We start from the raw sequence: 17,536 nt of genomic DNA, 5'->3' as shown, positions 1-17,536 counted from the left end.
GAACCAATGTCACTTACCAAATTGATTATTTTGTATTAAAAGTCTTCTGAAATGTCATGCATATATGCAAATGAGGCATTGCAGGCCTGTAATTAAATATGCGCTAATTTGCATACATTTTCAGAACAGAAATCAGAACACATGGATAAAGCCTTTTTTTTATTTTGTAGACATTTATTTTGGACCTCTCTCGCTCTATAAATCAGAAAATACTGTCAACAGACAGAAAATGCTTTCATAATGTTTTCAGGAATACAATGTTTATAAATCAGGCGAATGACATGAACAAACCCCTCTGTAAAAACAGCTGGTCTGATTTTATTTCCTTCCAAGATTCTTTGATGAATAGAAAGTTCAAAAGAACAGCATTTATCTGAAATAGAAATCTTCTGTATAACATTATAAAAGTCTTTACTGTCACTTCTGATCGGTTTAATGCGTCCTCGCTGAATTAAAGTATTTTATTTAAAAAAAAAACATACTAACTTTTGAAAAATAGTGTATCTTGACAATTTAGAATAGAATAGAATAGAATAGAATAGAATAGAATAGAATAGAATAGAATAGAATAGATATTGCATGACTTTGACTGGTGGAAATGGACTCTGTGCACAGCCAAAACGTTGGCATAAATTCATAGGATGCATGTGCATAAAGTCCATTTTTGAAGGTGCAACTGCAACATGACATTAATGAAGAGTTTATGGTTGCAATGCCAGTCATGATCTGCCCTGACAGTGATCTGTGTGTTCAGTCTGCGAGCGTTGTGTGTTTGTCTCTCAGGTGAAGTGTGTAAAGGGCCCACGGCTCAGGTATATACATGACTCCTGGGTACTTCTTCCGTAACACCACGTCCTTCCACAGACAGGCGACCCAGACAGTCACTAACACGAGTGATATTGAGAAACTGTAGAGCAGGAACAGTCCGTTACTGTCGGGCAGAAAACCTTTACGCTTCTGGTGCATCACTGTCGCCGTCATGGCAAAAAAGGTGAAGATGAAGGGGATGAAAATTTGTCCTTCCGTCACAAGATACCTGAGGAGTAAACAGCAATTCATTTTAGTCCTAAGTCAACAAAAAGCATGCATAAATAAACTCTTACTTGGGGGAAGAAGTGTTAGTAAGACTTTACATACTTCTAAAGCATTTATTAATCTCACTCTCTAAAAAATGCTGGGTTCTTTTAACCCAAATTTGGGTCAAATATGGACAAAGCCAAACGCTGAATTAAAAAAATTCAATTAAAAAAACCCAAAAGACCCAAAATTGGGTTAAAACAACCCAGCACTTTTTAGAGTGGCAGCTGATCAAAATGAACTTTTACCAACACATTAATTCAAATGAGGTTTATTGGCATGACAAGTTATGCATTAATTATATGCTAAGAATGTTGGTAACCAGACAGTTGACGGCACCCATTGACTTCCCTATAGTTTTTGTTTATCCTATGGAAGTCAGTGGGTGCCGTCAACTGTCTGGTCCTTTAAAAAATCGTATATTTTGTTCAACAGAAGAAACTCATACAGGTTTGGAACAACATGAGGGCAAGTAAATGATGACATTTTTGGGTGAACTACACTAGTGTTAAACGGACCAGTAATAAAGGCCACTAGGACCCAGCAGAAGCCAAGCGGAGACGGGCATCTTCTTCTCTGATTTGACAATAGTGAAACAGCCAGTGAAATACAGGAACAGGATGAGAAATAGAGGAACACTCCTGTAAAAATTAAAGATAAAAGTGTAAAAGTGATTTTTAGACAACAGGGAACGTTGTAGCAAGGTTCTCTCAACGTTATGAACAAACATTCTTCCAGTAACTGGTCTTTAATAATGCTCTCAAAACATTAGCACAAAAACATTATTTATACATTGTTCATGGAATGTTTTTTTTTAAATGTTACTTGTTTCGGAATGTTCAGAGAACAATCAAAAGTAACATTCCAATAATGTTTGCAGAATGATACAATGTTCCCTTAACGTTTCGTGTGACAGAGAAAACCTGGATGTTGTTGAAATGTTCAGAGAACATTCAGAAATAACGTTTTCATAACTTAATGGGAACGTTAGCTAAAAGTTCTTAGAACATTTTGTTATCTTGGTTATAGATAAAATAAAACATTTTGTAGAAAATCACAGCACTTTCATAAAATTATACATGGCGCATTTCTGCATTTAACCCCTCATGAGGGAAAGGATGTTTCTACTGAATAATGATTTTTTGATTAATTAGGTTAATTAGTATGAAGTGAATCATGGCTGAATGTGTGCAGAATATTTTCTAGCTTACCACATGCAGTGACCCAGACTTTCATCATAATACTGTAGCAACTCAAACGAGTCAATCTGTCAGAAAACAGAGAAAAAAAGTAGATGCAAACCTGTTGTTGTTTGACCAGCAGTAAACTCAGCAACACAATGGTTAGAATAAATCTATTGTAATTTTCTATTAAGCTATTAAAATCATAATTGTATCCCTTAAAACTCATCTTTAATCACCAAAATGACATATTTAAATGTTTTTTCCTTGAAATATCTTGAATGTAACTCGACACCCTTGCCTCATTTAGTATACGCGGTTCTATGAATATGCAAATGAGCCCCGCCTCCACTCACTCACTCAGCTCAGAGATCCACTGGTTGATGATCACACGTTGATCTGATTGGTTACAAGGTAGTTTGTGACATCAGAAACACCAGCGATTTCAAAGCGTGTTTTTGAGACTGTCTTTGGTTCACTGCTAGCGTAGAAATCTAGCGGCATGAAATGTAATTAGCAGCCAGGGTCGTCTAGCAACTCTCCGTTGGCTTGCGAGCTGGAAAAAACAAACTCTAGTCAGGCCAATCACATCGTGTATAGAGTCGGTGGGCGGGGCTTAACATAATGACGGCAGAGCTGCGATGGTTCCGCGTGAATTCCCTTTCTTTCGAATCGGCTTTGGCCGTGACTGGACTTGGAGTTAAGCTTTTCTTTGAGAAAATAACAAAGAACGGCACTGAAGTCATTCTTAAAAAAGGAAGATGTGTTCGGAGTTTTGCCGACCGGATACGGCAAAAGTTTAATCTGTCAACGTAGGCTGCGGTCATGCCCTTCACTCGCTAACTTCCCTCCGTCTCGTTCACTCGGATGTACGTCATTGCTTACGTTAAATTCCCTTTAAGAATTTGTTTAATGCAGCATCCAAATGTATATAGGTGTGTTTGGGTTGTTTTAAATAAAACAAATATATAATTAATATATCATAGAGTTGTTTGTTGTGGTGGTGATTAGACGAGATCTGTGGTGACGTCACAATCGTACTGCATTGTGGGACATATAGGTGCCTGAAGTCCTATATTGAGGGAGTCCTATCCCTCGGTCAAAATCGAGGGAACGAGGGTCTGTCCATATAAACTTCCCTCGTCCACTTCACAAAGTGGAACGCGCTTCAAAATGGCGGCAGGGATTCCCCGAGGGGAAGTGCTTAGGGAAGCTCGCAAGTGCGTGTCTGAAAGTGGACTGGAACGCAGCCTAGCTCCGCTGGCGGGAAAACGCTCTGGTTGGTTGTAGCGCTGTATCCTATTGCGTGCAGAGGGAATTTGAAAGACAACCGCCTATCCCGCCCCTCGGATTGAGCCGTGCCAATGGTGTGTTCCCAGACCCGACATCTTGATGTGCGTCTGGCTTGATAGGCTAGTTCACTGCAGTTTCAAGGAGAAAATACTCAGCAATGGTGTCGACTTATGAATTTACACATGGTTTGTATTAAAGCATATTAAAAACACCACATAGACATATAAACAACTTTAATCACTAAATCTAACTATAGGCATAATGAGATGCTGAACAACTGCCATACAAACTGTTAGAGTCTTGAAAGCTCTTGAAACTGATTCTGAGTTTTCCTGGGCCGTTCTACCAGGGTTTGTGGTCTGAGGTTCTTCATGATGGGGTTTTCTCTGACGCTCAGGTGTAGCTGGTATCCGCTGAGCAGAAGCCGATGGGTAATGGAGTCTCCCACCAGGTGTGCGCTCGAGCCCATCACAAACGTGATGATACACAGGTAAACGGCGGAGCGAGGCAAAGTCTTCGGGCTTCGCTCTATGAGCTGGAACAGAACGTCGCATGAGATATTATATACCAAAATGCAGTGCACTAAATTATATTTAACAAGTCAAACATGCATTTTCACTCAAATAGTTTTAGTAAAAAAAAGTATGAATATATATATTAATGGATGTAGGACGTTAATGCCACTTCAGACTGAAATATCAACAAGAAGGCAAAACTAATATTGAAGATCAGTTCATTGCAATAATATAAACAAGATCCCACTTGACTTCTCAGTGCTAGAGTGATGAAGTACAGCTGTGATATGACAAAAATTATAACATTTAACACACAAAAGTGAACTGAAAAAAATACAAAATAGCTAAATATGTTGTATGCAACTTGCTGAACTAAACAAGTGAGGTCATGTGACAAAGCTATTGCATTCTATTTCACTTAAAAATAGCAGACGATCATGAACACAAACTCAAAACTGCCCGGCAACAGCATCACTGCAAACATTATGCTCTTTCTCGAGTGTTTCTGTCTTGTTTTCTAGTACAAACATCTAAACATACTTAAATCAAGATACATCTATACTGGAGAAGCAAAATGACTGAAGATATTAAAGTCCCTCTGTGGTGAAAATCAAGCTTTTAATGTTGTTTATATGTGTATGTGGTGTTTTTAATATGCTTTAAGACAAACCATGTGTAAATTCATAAGTCGACACCATTGCTGAGTATTTTCTCCTTAAAACTGCAGCGAACCAAAGACAGTCTCAAAAACACGCTTTGAAATCGCTGGTGTTTCTGACGTCACAAACTACCTTGTAACCAATCAGATCAACGTGTGATCGTCAACCAGTGGATCTCTGAGCTGAGTGAGTGAGTGGAGGCGGGGCTCATTTGCATATTCATAGAACCACGCATACTAAATGAGGCAAGGGTGTCGAGTTACATTCAAGATATTTTAAGCCATGAATATTTTTTTTTAGGAAAAAACATTTAAATATTTAATTTTGATGATCAAGATGAGTTTTAAGGGATACAATTATTGACTACAGGGGGACTTTAAATCTGAAAATGGATAAAAATGAAGCTGAAAACAAGAACAAATATCTGCCAATAGGGTTGGAAAAATACCCTTTGAAATAAGTTTATTTTTCTACCCCCAAAGCTAGATATCTGTTCTTGTTTTAAGCAAAAACTCACTTCATTTTGATAAAAAAAACCAAAAAACTTAGTTTTGCTTCTCAAGTAAATGCATTTTGATTTAAGATTGTTTCGATATTTTGTACTGGAAAACAAAAATGAGGAAGGAAACAGTGATCTCTTCAACGCTGACCTGAGAACAGTTTAATCATATTATTACAGATTTCTTGATGCATGCAATGCGTGTCATCAATCATATGGACTGGACACAGAGAGATCACTCCACACAAGAAGACGGCAGAAGTGTCAGACAGATTGTAAAGGTCAGCGTTGTTTATTCTCAACAGGTTTGGGATGATGCATCATAAGTCATGTAGCTTTCTCAGGTCATAAACATCACCTACTTCTGAGCCCCTTTTTCTCTGTGAGCTGTAATAAAATGTTTGTGCTTTGTGCAAGCGTCTCATCGAGATATGCGACACTGACAAAGTGCCAAAAACAAGAGCCATCCATCCTGGAAGTGCAACCAGAGAATGTCTAATAAGGGGAGAAGTTTCACTCTCAGTAATCTTCCGGCTTCTGAACTGGTTGCAGTTCCACTCTGGCTCCATATGAGGGCGCTCACAGGACGAGTGCAGTTCCACTCTGGCTCCACATGAGGGCGCTCACAGGACGAGTGCAGTTCCACTCTGGCTCCACATGAGGGCGCTCACAGGACGAGTGCAGAATGAATGGAGGTCTATGGCGCTATACCCCTCAAAATCCACTTTTCTCAGGATATAATTTTTTCTCTAGTAATTTGAATGTTGTATTCGAAAGGAGATGCAAAGAAATTACACATTGCTGGGTGCTAGATTTTTTAGAGTCACTTATTTGCTTGAAAAAGTCTTTTAAAATGTCAATGCCGTCATACACATCGTACGACCAGAGATACTGCTTTACGGCAATCCTTCAGTCGCTTTGGTGCTTTCGCGCTCTGCACTTTCTTTTCACTCAAGGCATCGACAACACAGCTGACACAGGTAAATACACGTGCTAGAAGAGTTTTTGTTTTGTTGTTTTAAAAGACCACGCCGAAAATACACACACACACACACACACGATGCCATCAAGCGGTATCTCTGGTCGCAATCAGTCCTTCACTGACCAATCAGCGTTCATTAGCAGAATGCTAGCGTGTTATGGGCAACAACTCCTCAACCTGTAAGAAATCGAAACGACTTAAGTACTCGTTCATTCAACTTTCGACCTATAACCCATGTTGAACTTGCAAAACCTACAATCAAATCTGAGATTTCTCAACGGCAATCGGGTGAAAGAGACGAATTTAGCCGACTAGCCCCATAGACTCCCATTCATTCTGCACTCATGGGCGATCGCCCCCAGTGGAGCTCTGGTGGAACTACAACCAAAATTCAGTACAATAGGACTTAATAGGGAGTGGCCAGGCTCTCCGTAGACAGGCTCTGGTGCAATGCATCTCAGGCCAGTCTTCGAAGGGGCGGGGCTTACAGAATGGGTGGGGCTTAGCAAAGAGGTGTCAATCAATTAGCGACCTGCTCAATAAACTCACCTTGAGCAGCAGGAATGGTGAAGTGATGTTGTACAGCATGTGGAAATAGTCCCCAGCACTGGGTCTGTTTAAAGGGAACCACTCCAAAGGACAAAAGATCTAGAGGAAAAAAGCCTTACAAGAATACAGGTGCAATTGCACTGCAAAAATCATAATCGTGCTTACAAAAAGTATGAAAAATAAACATTATATTATATACTATTCTGTACAATGTTTGAGACTTTGTATGGCTAGCACTTCTCCTGTTATTGCCTCTCTAAAAATAAAAAATAAAAAATAAATTAAAAGTGCCAGCTAAATGTTTAAGCATAACATGTGAGATTTTGTCTATACTTGTGATTTTCGTGCCGAGACGTTTTTTTTTTTTTTTTTAATGTATTTTTCTGAATGTAAAAGCTCTGAACATGATGCGATGCCTTATTCTTGTGTTGTTTTGTTACCATGACTACAGGTCTCCCAAAGTCCAGGAGCCAGTTCTGGATGGTGAAGCAGCACCAGAGGTCCATGTGAAACTGAGCTTTCCTCAGGCAGGCGTCCGTCTCCCTCGACCCATGTCTAAGCAAACATACGGCATCAAAAGACAAATATAAATTGATATACAGTCAAACCAATTATTCAGACACCTGCAACATTTCTCACATTATCACAGTTTATTCGCTATAGTTTAGAAAACGGTAATAAAATATGAGCAGAACTCAGTTGATATTTGACTGGTTTTGTCCGTCCTTCTGTTAGACTGTCTCACACATGAATTATGTTGAATATCTGTCAGCTGTTAAATTTAACTACACAATTAGATAATACCAGTTTAGCTCAACCAGTGACCAAGCAATGCTTCATTGTGTTCAGTCTGTGTGTAAAAAGAGCATTAGCAATTAAAGAAAACACACTTCAGCAAAACATGATCAGCTCAAAGTGTCTGGATCATTTATGGCCCCAAATTTGTATAAATGTCACTGGTAGTCACTGTATGATGAGTTTTTGGGTATAATATGTCACAGTTTACTTTATTTTGCTCTCCTCACTTACATAAATGAACTATAGTGTCCTGATAAAAAAAATATACAAAATTACATTTGGTGTCTGAATAGTTTTTGGTGTGACTGTGCCTGAGATCATTAAAGTCTTCTGGATGGCGATGCGTTTAGGAATATCTCTCTGATAAAGGATGTCAGGTCCTGCTGTGTGTTTCCCGGAGCATCTGGCATATACGTTTCATTTATTTAAGTCCATCTGGCTCACTCTGGTTATGTCACTTATGTCACTTTTTTGTTATGTAATTTTTGTTGTCGCGTTGTTTGACTTTCACGCTGACTTTGCACCACGGGCCAGATGCTGGAGCACAAATCAGTTTCATTGCAATGATTGACATTAGGATGCTAATGCAACCGTAATATTAACAAAAAGACAAAACTAACACTGAAGATCACATTCAAAGTGTGCATTGCAATAAATATACTCTAGATTTGTACATTTTCAGAAGAAAACGTGAGTGCAAAACTTGGAAATGGAAGTGAGACGGTTACATTTAACAAAACAATACGTGCAATTGTACAATAAAATACTGTGAAAATGTCTTTTCTTTGCAAATAAAAAAACTTTCTAATTCATAGAGAAAAAACTTAATTATATTTAACAAGTCAAACATGCATTTTCATTAAAAATTGTTTTAGTAAATAAAGTATAGAGTAAAAAGTATGAATATATGTATGTACTGTATATATATATATATATATATATATATAGCCTATATATATATACACACACATACAGCCTATATAGCAGTGTAAAAAAAGTGAATTATGTTAAAGGAAAAATTAATAGTGCAGTAAAAAACTGTTAAATGGTTAACTTTTAACTCACCTTATAAAAAAGTGTGGAAAAACTGAATATTACACTTAACAAGACAATATAAGCAATTGTACAGTAAAATACTGTAAAAATGTCTTTTCTTTGCAAACAAAATGTGAATTACTGGTATGCTTATTTACGGTGAAAATCTAAATTATATTTAAATATTGTCAAAACATGAACTTTTTCGATATTTTTAGTAGATAAAGTATGAAAGTAGTATGAAAAAAATATTAATATCATAAAAAAATCAATGCAATATATACAAAAATGCACAACAAACACTGACGATTACATTCAAAGTGTGCAATGCAGTAATATAAACCAGATTTGTACATTTTGAAAATATTTATCATTGAGGTTTGTTCAAATCACTAATTCCTGACCTTACCATCATTAAACGTGCAAGTGTAGTGTCAGGATGATGGTTTGGGACAGACTTTTTCAGATCAAGAAGAGGATGGAGTCGCCGTGGGAAACACATTTTAATCTCATCCGATTTGTTTCCCTCAAATCCCAACCCAGTATCTCCGGCTGCAGGGGGTTTGGGAGGCATCAAAGAGCTTTTGGCTTCTGAATGAGAATCTAAGGTGGATTCAACCCAATCCAAGCACATCTTTTAAATAAAAAAAAAAATACTTTTTTTTTTTTTTTTTTAATATATATAAAATTATTAAATATTTGTAATAAATATTAATATTAAACTATTAGATATATATTTTAGAATCAGAATTGTCTGCAAACGTCACATACTCATAGTCACTTTTCAATGCATTATAATACCACTGAACTGTTTACAAGTGTCAGAAATAAAACTTTGCTTGTACTTTATACATATGTAGTATAAAAAAAGGCAAAATAAAAGTCTCAAACCTGGTCAGGAAGGCAGCTTGCATCGCACAGTTCTGCCTCCTGCGCATGATGGCTGGCTTTCACCATGAAGATTTCTTGCTTCTCACCAACACTGGAGCCAGATGATCCATTTGAATGACCTTTGACCTCATCGGGCAGGGGTAGAACAAAAGAAAGCAGTCATTCTGGTTGAGCTCTGATCTGTCCTCGCTTGTAAAGACACTCATCACAGGTGTCGCTGTAACTCGAGAAGATTCAGTTCAATCCCTCTGTGCTGAAGATGTACAGTGTGACTTCTGACCATTTATTCAAATAAATGCTAATTCATACGGTAAAATAAAACATTAATAACAACTAGTTTGGCTCATGAATATGTGGAGCTTGTCTGCTCAAAACAAAATCCCGTAAAGATTAGGTTTTCAGTGCATTTTGGTGTGGTTGAGATAAACCTTTAATCCAAAACCCCTCCCTTTGTGAAACGCATGAAATGGTTCAGGATTTAATATTTTTGTTCAATATACAGCACCATGTGTCCCTGGAAAAGCATTTTAATGCCTCCCAAAGAAAAACAATTTTTTATTTATAAATTAAACATGAAATCTAGTTATGGATTGTTTTAGTCTATAAATTAATTGTATATCTACACAATAAAACAATTAAAAATTCAGATTATTTTATTAGTGATATTATCTTTTGTACAGTGATGTATAAATATTTCAGATTACTCAAATAAATTAAATGTATATAATATTTATATAAATATAAAATAAATAAAAATAATAGAAACAGTTTAATTTATATAGTTTAAAAAATATAGTTACAAATGGTTTTAAAAGTGTTCCATCTGAGAAATAATACAATAAGGTAGATATAATATGTGTTTTATATAAATATAAAATATATAAAAAATAATAGAAACAGTTAAATTATATAGTTTAAAAAATATAGTTACAAATGGTTTAAAAAGTGTTCCACCTGAGAAATATAATACAATAAGGTAGATATAATATATATATATTAATTTTACCCGTGGTATTTAAAAAAAAAAAAAAATCACATGGGACTTTTATTTCGAAATAGGCATCGCATGAATCCCAGTGTCGCACTTCCTGTTATTGCTGACTTCATTTCCGTGCGTCGTATCTAGCAGAGGTGAAAGACACAATCACATTGAGCGCAGATTTGAGCTTTATTTCGGATTCAGTGTCGGATTCATTAGCGAAATCTGGATTCATTCCGGCGAATTGATCAGCGGACATTATCGCGGAGGGACACAGAACTGAAATAAGAACAAACCGAAGCACAAAAGTGGAGGAATGCGGCGAGTAACCCCGTTTCTCACAGAAGTGAAAGAGAATTCCTACCGAAACTAATTTGAATTACGATATTAATAGTCTATGAATAATGTATTATAACATATAGGATTATTATAATAATAACAACTTATGTTACAAAATCTATTACCACGAGAGCCCTATCCCCTTTAGACTACATTCATATAATCAAAAAATGCAACGTGACGTCACCAGGTCAGACTAAAAGTCTCCGTTTGTTTTTATATAAGGTCCATATTAGCAGATCGTGTTATATTAATAACCAGTATAATGGCAGTTTGTCAGGTTGAAACTCTACACTGGTGTCATATATGAGCTGTAGAGCTCAGGCAGGTGGTTTTAATGGGAGGCGGATTGATCTGCTCTGAGATCAGTGGGCGAATCTTGCACAGATGGCGGAGGTACCGGCTCTGGCCCGGTTGGAGTCCTTGGCCCGGTACGTTCACAAAGCAGCCAGTGAGGGGAGAGTCCTGACCCTGGCAGCCCTGCTCCTGAACCACTCCACCGTCCAGACCCGATACCTGCTGGAGTATGTGACCCAGGTGGCCGGACAGAGATCCACTCCTCTCATTATCGCGGCTCGGAACGGACATGACAAGGTGGTCCGGCTACTTTTGGACCATTACAAGGTGGACACTGAGCAGACTGGGACTGTCAGGTTTGATGGGTGAGTTTGAACTGTTAAAGGGATAGTTCATTCAGAAATGAAATGAGATCTGGTATTATTTACTCGCACTCAAGTTGTTCCAAACCTGTATGAGTTTCTTTCTTCTGTTGAACACAAAAGATAACGTTACTTTTAAATGGGTCATCAGATGCCCATTTTCCACAAGTTGGTATGATTATTTTTGGACTGAAGTATAGTTACTTTTACTATATAGTAGGGGTGTAACGATACCCTCATGTCACGATTCGATACATATCACGATACTGAACTCACAATACCATATTATAGCGATACTCCAGGACATATGATAAAAGGTTAATAAAAAAAGTACTGTTGATTAAAGTACTAAATTTGGTTTTACATTGTGTGTGTAAATGAATAGTCTTGGACTTGGTGCTGGAAACCCAATGCACAGGACAATAGAGACACCAGAATAACAATATTCATGATTCTGAACCCGAAAATACTGAATTATTTTAGACAAATATACTTGCTCTCTGTCACTGACTAGATATATTTAATTATATATTAATGGAGGACACTTTTTACTGGTAACATCAGACATTCGGCATTATCAGGACCCACAAATATTCCCCCATTGCATTATTATACATTATATGCAACATTATATGTAGTAGTTTAATGTAGTACTGACACTAAAACTCTGAAAACTTTAATTTTTTATCACAAAGTAATTTTTATTTTGGGTTAAATATCCACGATACATATTGTTGTATTTTTGTATTGAGATATATTGTGACGTGATATATTATTACACCCCTACTATATAGATTATGTAAGGGATACATTTGCTGACTGTGTATTTTCTTTATTATTACACTGCTACTTGTAGGGCCTAAGAAAATGTGCTTTTCACTATTCCCATAGTGTATGATTACAGAATAAAAAAATAAATAAAATTATTGAACATTGATGGAACAACAGATTTGTTTAAAAATAAATCATAAAAGTGGTTTGTTTGTTTAAAAATCTTATAAATCTATGAGGTGGGCAAAGTTTGTACTATTTTCGGTTTATTTTGATTGATAAAATAATTAATTTTTGTTCAATAAATGAACAATGATTTTTTTTTTTTTTTTAAAGTAAAGATTCTGAAAGCATTGAATGAGATCCCATAATAGTTTAATAAAGATTTACAATAGTAACAAATACATTATATTTTATTATATGATAAGATTGATATAATAATTTTTAAATATTGTTTCATTATAAATATGGTGATTATCTCTAAGGTGGACACACAAACAAATATATGATATTTACCATCTGAATCTAACCATGTCATGTCAAAAAAAATAAAAGTCAGTCAGATATTTATTATCATGTAAAAAAATGTTATTAAAATTTTAATCTTTTACATATTCTTCCCTTATTGAAAAACTGTTGCTTTAATTACCTTGAACAAAACTGAAAATCATTAACAAGACCTTTGTCTCAAAATATAATCAATAATTATATAGATTCTCACTTGCTACATAAATCTACAACATTTAAAAAAAACAAAACATTAAATATTAGATCAAATTAGCGCATAATCAACTCTGCGTTGCTGCCGGTGATCGCGTCAAGGATCAGGCAAATTTCCACGTGCATCTTGAAAAGCAGTTGTTAAAGTCCTCCTGTAGTCAATAATTGTATCCCTTAAAACTCTAACTTTAAAAGTTTTTTTCCTTGAAAAAAAAACTCTTCATGGCCTAAAATATCTTAAATGTAACTCTACACCCTTGCCTCATTTAGTATACGCGGTGCTATGAATATGCAAATGAATGAATTTATGTGCCATCTAGTGGTTTAAAAGAGAATAGTCAAATGCACTTATTACCCCGGTGCGCGTTTAGCCCCGTTGTACTGAAATATTGATATGGATATGTATATGTATATGAAATATTGATTTGAGCTATTGAATCTTACCAGTATATTATCCTAAAGTTTCTGCTTAGAAAAAAAATTCAATTACAGTGTACAAAACAATCAAGCTGGCAACAAAATTACAGTAATATAATATTAATACTGAAGTCCTCTGAGGTTATTTTTACAACAATCAATAATGAGACGCAAAAAAATTACCAATGAAAGAAGAGTGTGAGTCCATTGAGTGATACAAGACACATGAAAGTAGTGCCGGTTTGATTCGGAAAATTAAATCCCGGAATTCCAAAATTGAACAGCCAGAATCGAGAATTCCAGAAAGCATGCTGTATATTTTAAAGTGTGCCCAATGAATTGTCATAATTTATTCACCTTCATGTTGTTCCAAACTTTTACTTTCTTCTGTGGAACATGAAACGAGCTGTTTAGCAGAATCGCTGAAACGGTGAAAGTGAATGACTAACTGACGCCTCCAGTTATTTAACTGTACAAAAACCCACTAGGATTTTCCCATAGGCTTCCCAAACAAGCTCTGTGATCAACAAAAGTATAACTATAAACGAAGTACACCACAGCCCCACAAATTCAGCGTCACCATCACTAGCTTCTGACAACACTTTCAGTTTTTATCTAAAAACATTTTCCCAGAATGTTCGAGTTAGAATAGTTTATAAAAGCACAATTATAAGCGTAACAATGCTGTAAAAGTGGGCGTGATGATTTTTAATCTCTTCGACAGCCTCTGTAATCCCACTTAGCCACTTGTTAGCAACCTCCTTTTTCAAGACACGTAACAGCTTAAAAAAATCACGAGTGGGGTAATATTAATGTATTTTCGTGGTGTGTGAGTTTGGTCCTACATATTTTACACATCACTTTGTCCTTACTCGTGATTTTTCCCTGTTTCTTTGGGAACCCAAAGTAGCGCCACACGTTGCTTTTCAAATTGTCAGGAGTGTAGATTTCGAAACCTCGTCAGGCGTGGTTGTTGTAGGCGTTGGCGCGGACATTGTTTTGGTATGCAAAATAGGCGCTAACCAGGACGCTAACGTCACCTACCGGAGTCAAGATGACCAATAATAGCCTTGCTAATGAGCTAACGCCACCTACAGGAGCCCAGATGACCAATAATAGCCTTGCTAATGAGCTAACGCCACCTACAGGAGTCCAGATGACCAATAATAGCCTTGCTAATGAGCTAACGCCACCTACAGGAGTCCAGATGACCAATAATAGCCTTGCTAATGAGCTAACGCCACCTACAGGAGTCCAGATGACCAATAATAGCCTTGCTAATGAGCTAACGCCACCTACAGGAGTCCAGATGACCAATAATAGCCTTGCTAATGAGCTCGCGATTCACAACTTCACTAGGCGTGAAAAAGCCTCGGAATCTGAATTTAAAACGTTTACAAGCAAACACATTTACAAAAAATAATGCCCATAACAGGTTCGAATATTAAAGGCTGCCTAATATTCGTTCGAATATCATTATTTTTTTAAATATTCGAATAACGAAGTTCTGAGTCAAAGCCCTACTACAAAGTGATGTCATACCTGCACAACTCTATTGCTGACGTGTCTTTCACTCTTACAGGTATATTATCGATGGCGCCACGGCTCTTTGGTGTGCAGCCGGCGCTGGTCATTTCGAGGTGGTGCGTTTGCTAGTTTCCCACGGCGCTAACGTGAACCACACCACCCTCACCAACTCCACCCCCCTCAGGGCTGCGTGCTTCGACGGCCGGCTGGACATCGTACGCTACCTTGTGGAGCACAAGGCCGACATCAGCATCGCTAACAAATATGACAACACTTGTTTGATGATCGCCGCCTATAAGGGCCATGGCGATGTTGTTTACTTCCTACTGGAGCGCGGTGCTAATCCCAATGCTAAAGCTCACTGTGGAGCCACCGCGTTGCATTTTGCCGCCGAAGCCGGGCATCTGGACATTGTTAAGGAGCTTGTGCGATGCAAAGCGGCTATGGTGGTTAACGGGCATGGCATGACGCCGCTAAAAGTGGCGGCGGAAAGCTGCAAAGCGGATGTGGTAGAGCTGCTACTTTCCCACGCGGATTGCGACGCGCACAACCGAATTGAAGCGTTAGAGCTTCTTGGAGCGTCTTTCGCTAACGACCGTGAGAATTACGACATTCTTAAGACTTACCACTACTTGTACCTTGCCATGCTGGAAAGGTTTCGTGATCCGCAGAACGTCATCGCTAAAGAGTGGCTGTCGCCTGTTGAGGCGTACGGAGGGAGGACCGAATGCCGGGCGTTGCAAGAGTTGGAGGCCATTCGGCACGATAGGGATGCGCTGCACATGGAAGGCCTGATGATTCGCGAGCGAATTCTGGGTTCAGATAACATTGACGTTTCGCATCCCATTATATACCGCGGCGCTGTCTACGCCGACAACATGGAGTTCGATCAGTGCATCAAGCTGTGGCTTCACGCGTTGTACCTACGCCAGCAAGGAAACCGCAACACCCACAAAGACCTTTTGAGGTTTGCGCAAGTGTTCTCGCAAATGGTGCACTTGAAAGAGCCGGTTCGCGCGTCAGACGTGGAGCACGTTTTGCGCGCGAGCGTCCTTGAGATCCGCCGCAGCATCTCGCGGATGCAAACCGCTACGGAAGCAGAGTTACCGGCGGCCAACGACAACTACGAATCTAACGTGTTCACCTTCCTCTACTTGGTTTGCATCTCCACCAAAACGCAGTGCGGCGAAGAGGAACGAGCGCGGATAAACAAACAGATCTACGACTTAATACGCCTGGATCCGCGTTCCCGCGAGGGCTCGTCGCTTTTGCACTTAGCGGCGAGCTCAGGTACGCCCGTAGACGACTTCCACACCAACGACGTCTGCAGTTTTCCTAACGCGCAAGTTACCAAGCTGCTCATAGACTGTGGCGCTCAAGTGAACGCCGTGGACAATGAAGGAAACAGTCCTCTGCATCTCATCGTACAATACAACCGCCCCATTAGCGACTTTCTGACCCTCCACGCCATCATCATTAGCCTCGTTGAAGCAGGCGCTCACACGGACATGACCAACAAGCAAAAGAAGACCCCTCTTGACAAGAGCACAACGGGCGTTTCTGAAATCCTTCTGAAGACGCAAATGAAGATGAGTCTGAAATGCCTGGCGGCTCGTGCCGTGCAGCAACATCACATCTTGTATCGGGACCAGATTCCCAAAAGCCTGGAGGAGTTTGTTGAATTTCACTGACCTGTACTTTTAGTTTGCCATCAAATCTGGTTTAATGCTTTCTGAGATTAATTTAACTTGTGAAACGACGCTGAAGACTCTTGATTTGACCTTGTTTACGTACTCGGCACGGATTATAAGTCTATGATATGTCCCTAATTTACATGTCGAACCATTTGGGAGATGTTAAATCCGACTGCTGCATTTTATCCCAAAGTAACTGGGGTCTCTGGTTTCATCCTGGTTCTTTTTTTTAACAAATCAAAGAGGGTGTTGATGCTGATGGATAAAGACTCTTATTTTGAAAATTTCTTCTTTTGATGAACAGCATTTTTATTGTGTTGAACTTTAGTCATCATGACAATGTGAACAGCTCTTTTTTTAATAAGCTGCTCTTTTGTCAACCTTTTCAGATTTGTTTGGTTTTCTTAACATATTTTATAAAAGGTTTATTTAAAACAGAGTCTAACATGTCTATTTTATAAGGAATCAATAGCCGAGTGTTGATATCCTAAAGCTGAACTTCGTGCCAGGCGATTTCTTTTATTTGAATATTAAAATGTGCCTGTAACCAGAAGTTGGACATTTATAATTATTATTTTTAATGTAACTCTTTTTATTATTATTATTATTATGGCTTCTTTTTTTCCCTTTTTTTTAACACAACGCCACTGTAAAGCCAATTAGCAAGTCTGTAATTCTGACTTGTGTTAATGAACATTTGCTGGAGCTCTTTTGGAGTAACGGGGCCTTATTCTGGAAGGTGCTGTTGTGTGAGTGTGTGAGAAGCATATCTTCCCTCTTTTATCTCGTGTGTGTGTGTTTGAGTGCTTGAATGTGGCCGAATCTGAATGTGGAGGTTTTTAACCCTCTGTGTTTGCACCATGTTTTATTCTTTAATTACTGGGGATTGTCCAACGTGTTTTTATTTCCAAACCAAGTTAAATAAGATTAAAAACATCAATTGAAGATGCA

The 17,536-nt window shown here is 38.0% G+C and overlaps 2 protein-coding genes across 7 annotated transcripts; one reads left to right on the top strand and one right to left on the bottom strand.

Moving 5' to 3' along the window:
- Window positions 1-161: 161 nt before the first annotated feature.
- cln6b (CLN6 transmembrane ER protein b) lies at window positions 162-9,871 on the bottom strand. Of its 6 annotated transcripts, none has more exons than XM_084095126.1 (8): window positions 9,480-9,871; window positions 8,998-9,222; window positions 7,196-7,310; window positions 6,756-6,854; window positions 3,898-4,086; window positions 2,289-2,344; window positions 1,596-1,718; window positions 162-1,036 (listed from the first exon to the last, which is right to left on the bottom strand). In XM_084095126.1, exons 3-8 carry the CDS (start codon window positions 7,259-7,261, stop codon window positions 751-753), a joined length of 819 nt encoding a protein of 272 aa, XP_083951252.1. In that variant the 5' UTR covers window positions 7,262-7,310; window positions 8,998-9,222; window positions 9,480-9,871; the 3' UTR covers window positions 162-750. The 6 variants fall into 6 exon arrangements, with proteins under 6 accessions (XP_083951252.1, XP_083951247.1, XP_083951248.1 ...); XM_084095121.1 differs by having other exon boundaries at window positions 3,842-4,086; window positions 6,756-6,869; window positions 9,480-9,864; XM_084095122.1 differs by having other exon boundaries at window positions 3,842-4,086; window positions 9,480-9,864.
- Window positions 9,872-10,585: 714 nt separating this feature from the next.
- Window positions 10,586-17,536, top strand: fem1b (fem-1 homolog b). The gene is made up of 2 exons (XM_084095807.1): window positions 10,586-11,459; window positions 14,947-17,536. Exons 1-2 carry the CDS (start codon window positions 11,185-11,187, stop codon window positions 16,580-16,582), a joined length of 1,911 nt encoding a protein of 636 aa, XP_083951933.1. The 5' UTR covers window positions 10,586-11,184; the 3' UTR covers window positions 16,583-17,536.

The sequence above is a fragment of the Abramis brama genome, assembly GCF_963993115.1.
Source record: "Abramis brama genome assembly, chromosome: 20".
In the NCBI taxonomy this organism is placed as follows: Eukaryota; Metazoa; Chordata; class Actinopteri; order Cypriniformes; family Leuciscidae; genus Abramis; species Abramis brama.
This window is presented reverse-complemented; position numbering and strand designations above follow the sequence as displayed.